The sequence below is a fragment of the Podarcis erhardii genome (genome assembly GCF_964252035.2).
Source record: "Podarcis erhardii genome assembly, chromosome: 4".
Taxonomy (NCBI): domain Eukaryota; kingdom Metazoa; phylum Chordata; class Lepidosauria; order Squamata; family Lacertidae; genus Podarcis; species Podarcis erhardii.
In genome coordinates, this window is record NC_138508.1 from 106557295 (window position 1) to 106565296 (window position 8002).

Here is an 8002-nt window from a genome sequence, read left to right on the forward strand (position 1 = left end):
AATCCTCGCGGTTGCTGGTAGTGCCACTGATTGCTCCCCCTTGTGGCCAAGTAGGTCACTGCAGCCGGTTTATTTGTTTGGAGCTCCCCCTGGTGGCCCAGTGCTGTATTGCACCTTCCCCAAGAGGGCTTGGTGATATCGGGCGCCCCCTGCTGGCTGAAAGGAGGAAGCGCATTCCTTGGTTTAAAGCACAATTGTTGGAAAGCAAATAAATAATAAAACAAAATTGTTAAGAATAAAAAATAAATAATAATTAATTAAATATAAAATATAAAAAGGATACACAGTAGTTGCTTGTTATTAGTTAGGTAGATAGATAGATATTTAGATTGCAAAATAGACACTTGTTTTATTGCTTTATCTAGTGTTATCTTCCAGCATTTGGAGTATTATTTTATTGCTTGAATTTATTATGTGTGGCCGGTAGTGACGCCTGGTTGTGGCAATCGTTAATTCTCTTTTGAATCTAATAGCAGGTATGGCTCCTAAGAAAGTCGCTGCCTGTCCCAGCGCAGCCCCTGGTGCAAAATGGCTTATTAGAGGTCCATCGCAGGCTCTTCGTTCTCCCACCTCAAGTCAACCGGTGGGACGCGTACAATCCTTGGTGGAAAGTATGGCAGGCAATCCAGTGGCCCTGTCTCGCTTCGCAGCCGAAATGGATGGTCTCCTTCAACAGTGTTCTGCGCAGCCTTCCGCGTCCAGAAGGCGTACGCGTCCAGTTGTGGCGCCATCCCCAGCCTCACCGTCATCTAGTGAAGAAGAGAGAGATGGCTCATCACCTGGGGGTTTGACGATTGACTCCCAGATAGCCCATCCCCGTGTCTTACCTGCTGCTCATGGCCGTTCTCGGGCGCCACGCCGTTCCTCTGGGAGGGCCACGGGGGGAAAAACCCCTTTGGCAGCTTCCACCCGCCGAGCTGTGCTCACCCAGCCTTCGGATGAGGTGGCTTCAGGTTCCGGTATCTCACTTGTTGTTTCTCCTCATTCAGCTCCAGGTACATCACAGTTGAGCCCTGATTCGGATTCTTCCATTGAGGATGGTCTACCAGTTCCTGCCAGGAAGTCTTCGGGTGGTAGATATCACTGCAGGAAGTCTTCACTGAAGCGTGCCAAGCGGAGGCGGGGCGAATCATCTTCTTCATATACTGCCCCAGGTCCTTCGCAGCAGGATCCTGACTCTGAGTCCTCTATTGAAGACAGCTTGCCAGTGCCTGCCAGAAGGTCGTCAGGCGGAAAGCGTCGCCGCAGGAGATCTTCGCGGAGGCACGCAAAACGGAGGAGGGACGACTCGTCGTCCTCTTATACCGGTATGTCTTCCTCTAGTTCTGAGGGTGAGGCAGATAGTTCTATGCAGCTTTACTGGGGCTATGGAGAAGCAGCCTCAGGGCTCCCGAGGTGGGCTTGGGAACGTCGGGCTAACATGCACCGGGCAAAGTATGGGGCAGTACAGGAATGTAAAGATGGAGTGTTGGTACCTGACGTTAAGGTCTCTACCAATTCCGCCAGAGACGTCATTCCAGGTTCACATTTGTCGGCTAAGTTGCGAGCTAGGATTCTTGATGGCCATTATGTTGAGATTTTTCAGTTGGCCCCTCCTTCAGAGGACCAGGAGAGGGCGAGCTATTCAAGAAAACGCTCTGGTGTATCCGGTGCAGACAGGACATTCGAACGTTGGCTCGATTGTTTCCAAGTCTTTGCTGGAGTGGTCATGGCGGCTTATCCGCGGAGATCTCTTCATTTGTTAGTTTACTTATCTATTGTTCGCTCTGCTTTCACCAAAGCTGGTGAAAAAGCTGCGATCAAATATGATGAGAATTTTAGGTGCAGGGCGGCTAAGATTCCCTCGGCCCGCTGGGATCGAAAAGATCTTGACGTATGGACCACTCACGTGGCCCCACTCATTGACAAAAAGGTGCCAGAGCAACAGAAGATGAGGCCAGGGGCCTTTAAAACCAGCCGTCGCCTATTGTGCTGGGATTTTAATAAGGGTTCTTGTCAGCGTCAGGGGTGTAAATTCGCTCACATGTGCGAGAGATGCAATGGCTTGCACGCCGCTTCCTCCTGTTATGCTGGTCGGCGGCCCTTTCGCGGGGGAAGAGGGGGTTCCCAACAAACCCCCAAGGCAACCCCCCCGCCTCAACCTCGGGAACAGGAAAATAATGTGTTGACCTCCCTGGCTTTTACGCCAGTTCGCCTGCAGGTCCTGCAAAGTTGGTTGAAATCCTACCCCAATAGGGAGGCTGCATCTTATTTGAGTAATGGTTTTTCCTTTGGTTTCCGGATTCCAGTAGCCATGTCCCCCGTGGCACGTAATCCTGCTAACCAAAAATCAGTTCGCGAGCTACCTCAGGTTGCTCGCAAGAAGATTGAAAAGGAGGTGACCATGCTGCGCATGGCCGGGCCTTTCAGTGTCCCCCCGTTTCCTAATTTGCATGTATCCCCATTGGGTATCGTGCCAAAAAAGGCCCCTGGTGAATTTCGTCTAATTCATAATTTGTCACATCCCAAGGGTACGTCAGTTAATGATGTTATTCCTCCGGAGCTATGCTCCGTGAAGTATGCATCCCTTGATCAGGCGATCAAGATGATTCGGAAGTTTGGGCAAGCGGCTTTATTGGCAAAATGCGATATCGAATCGGCTTTTCGCCTTTTGCCAATTCATCCGGAAGATTTTTGGTTGCTAGGCTTTCAGTTTGAGGGCAACTATTATTTCGATAAAGCTATGCCTATGGGATGTTCAATTGCATGTGCTGCTTTTGAATCTTTTAGTACCTTTTTGGAATGGGCCCTTAAGCATAAGACAGGAATGGGCGGAGCCACACATTATTTGGATGATTTTTTATTGGCCTCGGCTGGTGACACAGGCGACGGCTTATTGCTACTGCAAGCATTTGCTGACATCACACGGGAACTTGGGGTTCCCTTGGCCGCGGACAAGACTGAGGGTCCTTCGACCCAGCTTACTTACCTGGGTATCCTTTTGGATACGGTGGCTCAGACATCTAGCTTGCCGAGTGACAAACTGGTGGCCTTAAAAAATATTATAGAAGAATTGCTTCCTTTAAAGAAAGTGTCTCTTAGGCAACTCCAGTCGCTTTTAGGACACCTGAATTTCGCTTGCAGAGTGGTGGCTCCTGGACGCCCTTTCTGTTCTCGCCTAGCTCGACTCACTTCAGGTTTGAAGGCTCCACATCATAGGGTGCGCCTTTCAAGTGAAGTGAGGGCTGACCTGTCCATGTGGTTGGAATTCCTGGAGGAATTCAATGGGGTGTCGTTATGGCAAGACACGTTGAACTTACATAATGACTTTCAGGTGCAATCTGATGCTGCAGGTTCACTAGGTTTTGGTCTTTATTGGAAGGGCCGCTGGTGTGCACAACGTTGGCCGTCAGAATGGAGGGGAGGTGAGATTACGCGGGACCTAACTTTTCTCGAGTTTTTTCCCATTGCAGTGGCAGTGCATTTGTGGGTCGAGGAGTTCAGGAACCGCCGTATCTGCTTCTGGACTGACAACCAGGCAGTGGTGACAGTGCTGGCCAAGCTGTCGTCACGCTCCCCTCGGGTGTCGGCCCTTTTGCGAGCCTTCGTGCTGCACTGTTTGCGTTGTAATATAGTTTTTTCTGCTCGTTTTATTCCGGGGGTCTCTAACGAAAATGCTGATGCTCTGTCCCGTTTTCAGATGGAGCGGTTCAGACTCCTGGTTCCAGAGGCACGGATACTTCCGGAATATTTCCCGGATCATCTCTGGAACCTTGGCAACAATTAGTTTTGCAGGGAGTAGTGGCATTGGTTTCCCCTTCCACCCTGCGATCTTATACAAAAGTTTGGGATAATTTTTTGACATTTATGCGTCAGTCTGCCAGCAAAATTAAAAGGGTCCCACCCACCTCTTCGCAAGTGTTAAAATATCTGGCACACTTATTTCAATTGGGGCGGGCAGCTAAGACAATTAGGATGCAAGCAGCTGCCATTGCATTTTTCTGTAAAACATTTTATGATAAGGATCCTTGCGCAAGGTTTATTGTTCGCAAGGCCCTTGAGGGTTGGAGTAGGTTGTGTCCTCCTCGGCCAGCGAAACGGCGCCCCATATGTTTTGATATGTTAAGCGGTATGCGGAAAAAGCTGCGGCTGGTGTGTTGGTCGGGGTATGAGGCACGCCTGTTCTCGGCTGCCTTCTCCATCGCCTTTTCGGTGCCTTAAGAGGTGGCGAAATGGTGGTGGAAGATCATGGGGATGGTCGTTCTTGGGGCCTTTTCCTGCAAGACGTGCAGCTATTCCCTACTGAACTAAGGATCAATGTTAGGCATTCAAAGACGGATCAGAGGGGTAGGGGTGCTCTCATTCGTCTCCCCACTACGGGGGAAGCAGGTCTGTGCCCTGTAAAAGACGTTAGTAATTTTTTTTTTTTTAATAAATTTTTATTGAATTTTCAAATTTTTTTTAACAAACAAACAAACATATAAAGACAGAACAAAACATACATAATTTCATAACCTTACTTTCATAGCCTTCTTTCATTGACTTCCCCGCACCCTCCCTCCCACATTCCAATTTCATTGATTATCTCAGCAAGTTATTTCCTCTCATCCCTTAAATATCTTGTCTTTTCTTAAAATTTATCACCTATGCTTGACCCATTAACTTATCCAATTTTACACAATAAATCATTTCTCTAAGGACGGCCTAAGTTTTTTCCCATAAATTCCTCCCTTCCCATATTACACCTAAAATCATAATATAGCAATTCTAAATCTCAGATTTCAATTATTCTACTCTCCCCTCCCTCCCTGCCCCGGTTCTGTCCCTTCCCAAACCAATGTCCCAATAAATTGGCTGCTTTAGCCCGGGTTTCTCACATCGGAGGCTCTTAAGCCCCAGTTAGTTTCTCTCCACCAGTTTTGTTGATAGTCCATTTTGTTGGCCCTCTCTTTTTGAGGAGGTTCTGTCACCAGCCCCTCATATTTTTCTCCTTCCAAATCAGTCAGTATCAGTTTCTGCTCAGGACCACTCAATCTCTCATACTCCAGCCGAATGAAGAAGTCCCAATCAAACTTGTTTGCTCTTATATAGTCCAGTATTCCAGTTATTTCAGGGACTTCTTCCTTTCTCTTTCTCTCCTTTTGCAGATTTGCGGTCCACTTGTCATTTTCTTTATATCCTTTGTTCCCAAAGGTTGCCGGCTTTTGGTTGATTTTTTCCACCTGAAATTCCTCTCCTTCTTCCTCTTTCTTTTCCCCCAATTCCGAAGTTATCTCATCCTCTGCAGCTGCCGAGTTTTTTTCCATCAGCTTTGTATCATTAGCAGGGTTGCCTAGTTCCAAACCGAAAGTCTCCAGTTGTTTACTCATTGTGGTACTTTGCTCTTGTAAAGTTCCCACGAGAAAAAACATCCTTTCAATCTCTGCCCATAGTTTCTCTTCTGCAGCCATTGCAATATCTTTAGTTCCCTCCAGGGGGATTTCCATCATGATCTTATTCCAACAATCCGTTACTGTTGTTCCCCGCTACTTTGTTATTCCCAGTCACTTTGTTTCTAAAAGTTCAGTTTTAATGTAGCTCTTTTAGTCCAAGAAAGTACTAACAATACGGTTCCAAATCTTTACCACTCGTTTGACAGCTCTTTGACAGCTGTCAAACTCTTTGTTCTTTTTCCTCGGGCTCACACGCAGGGCACTCCCGGGTCCAAGGGGGGGGGGGATTGCCAAGAAAAAAAAAAGGCTTCCGAAATTCTACTCTTTTCCACTCCAGCAAAATAACTTTATAATCCAATTCATGAGAATGTCTATTTAAACACCAAAGTTTTCCCGCCTTAGTGCTCCTCTCCTTGCTTTGAGTCTTTCTGTGGGGGGGGGGGAGTGCGGACTTCCTTTTAACACACCCCCGATCGTACTCAATTTTAGGTATAAAACTTTTAGTGCCAAAATTTCCTTCTACTCACGGGTTATTTGTTTCAGTCCGAATTTCAGGAAGAAAGATAGCGCTCTCCGGTCATGGCTCGCGGCTTCGCTCCGCCAAGGCAGCGATCGACTCTCAGCGCCACGCCACTCTCCAGTCCACTCCGTAGCCTTTAAAAAGGCTCTTCGTGGGTCGGGGAGGGCGCTTAAGGTGCCCACCGTAAAAGACGTTAGTAAGTACCTGGCGGTGCGCACCCAAGGGGATGGGCCTCTGCTCAGGCATGAGGACGGGTTGCCACTCTCAAGGCAACAATTTACAAAAGTGATGCGTAAAGCGATTATGGCTTGTGGCGGCACAGCTGGAGATTTTGCCCCTCATTCGTTTCGGATTGGGGCTGCCACGACTGCAGCTCATTGGGGCTTGTCAGCCGCCAGGATAAAGGACTTGGGCCGTTGGAAATCGAATGCGTTCTGAGGCTATGTTCGCTAACTTGTTTACTCTGTTTGTTTATGTTATGTCAGGTCTGGCGGCTGTCCGCGTATGGATGGTGGGGCACAGCATCGTCCATTGGGCTGGTGTCGCAGCACGGCAGGCTGGTGTGGGTCCAGGTCTTGGCCTTCCTCCACATGTTCAGTTGTCCTGGCTGTCCAGGCGGGGAATGCGTTGGTCGGAGCTCCTACCACGGATCCGGAGCCAGTTGCTCCGTGAGGGGCCGCCATCGGCTATTGTAATACAGCTGGGAGAGAATGACCTGGTTGCTATGGACTGTTTTTCACTGCGTGCTGCAATTTTGACGGACCTGGGGACTTTGCAGGCTATGGTGCCTACAGCGAAAATATTTTGGTCTCAGCTTTTGCAACGATGCGTGTGGAGGGGCAGCCATTGCCCAGTTGCCACTGAAAGGGCCAGAAAGCGCATCAATACAGCTGTGACAAAACGGATTGCTGAGCTGGGTGGAGATGTGATTGCTCACCCTGCGATTCTTTTTAAGATGCCATCCTTTTTCCGAGCTGATGGTGTGCACCTTTCTGCTTCAGGGAATGAGGCTTGGATAGGTGCGGTGGCAGCCAAGCTGAGGTCTTGGTTGGGTCTGTGAGTGGTTTGGCGGTGAGCTGGAGGCTCCATGGCGGTTAGGCATTGGTTAATTGGTGCTTGGAGGGGTAAGTGCCTACCCCTCCAAATGATGCGGAAAGGGAATTCCGTTAAAGGAATCCAGGGGCTTGCCATTCTTTTGTCCTTGTCCGTGGAGCCGGACTTGGGCCGTGCAAGCCCCACCGGAACATGAGGGTGAGAAGTGAGGGTCTGTTTCCCGGCCTCCCTTCTCATCCAATACTTGTTTCCCACGCTGGCTTCCGGTGGAGTCCGGAAGGGCCAGCTCTGTCCTTGAGGGCCAGGACAGATAGTCATAACCAATGCCTAAGCAACCACTCACAATTTTTTGTATTTTGAATAAAGTTGTGGCCAAAATTATGCCAAAAACCTTAAACAAAATTGATGTGTGAAGTGTGTAATTATTTGGGGGGCGGCACTGTGGAACTCAACACGCAAGCAAACCTAAACACTATATCACAAATTGCTTATTAAATTCCCTCAAAAGAGATCTGCCATGTTGCATGGGTAGGGCTGATCTTTAAGCACTTGAAAAGGGGAGCAAAAATAATTTGAATGAAACATATCTCAGAAAGTTTGCACAAATCCTTGGTAAACTGGGGTGGTGGTGGTGGAAGAATGCTGATTTATCCATACTTCCTGCTTGTAATGTCAGGCAGGTATTTGTAAACAAAGGAAAGTGGCGTTGCCCATAAGAATCACTATAATATTAAAGCTTTTATCTGGGATAAAATATCCTTAGGGGAATTTAAAAAAATAATAATGAGAGAGTTTATGGTCTTTGCATGTTAGCTAGGAAATTATCCTGTTTGTGTGGAAAGGGCACATTTTTGGAAAGAGTCAGAATTGATGCTCCTTTGATTTCCCAAGAAACTTTAAAAGGTCAGATGAAAGAGAAGAGGATCTATTAATTCTTCTTGGACTGTGTCTCTAATGCAAGAATCATACAGCTTGGCTATTTGCTTAAGCTACGTCAATAAAATGTGATGGGTATTCA

The 8002-nt window shown here is 47.9% G+C and overlaps 1 protein-coding gene across 1 annotated transcript; it reads left to right on the forward strand.

The window, feature by feature from the left end:
• Positions 1-478: 478 nt before the first annotated feature.
• On the forward strand, positions 479-7438 carry LOC309340633 (uncharacterized protein; the record flags this gene model as incomplete). Its single annotated transcript, XM_081859515.1, has 2 exons — positions 479-1307; positions 6417-7438. The coding sequence occupies 2 exons, from the start codon at positions 479-481 to the stop codon at positions 6989-6991; spliced, it is 1404 nt and encodes a 467-aa protein (XP_081715641.1). The 3' UTR covers positions 6992-7438.
• Between the last annotated feature and the right edge of the window lie 564 nt (positions 7439-8002).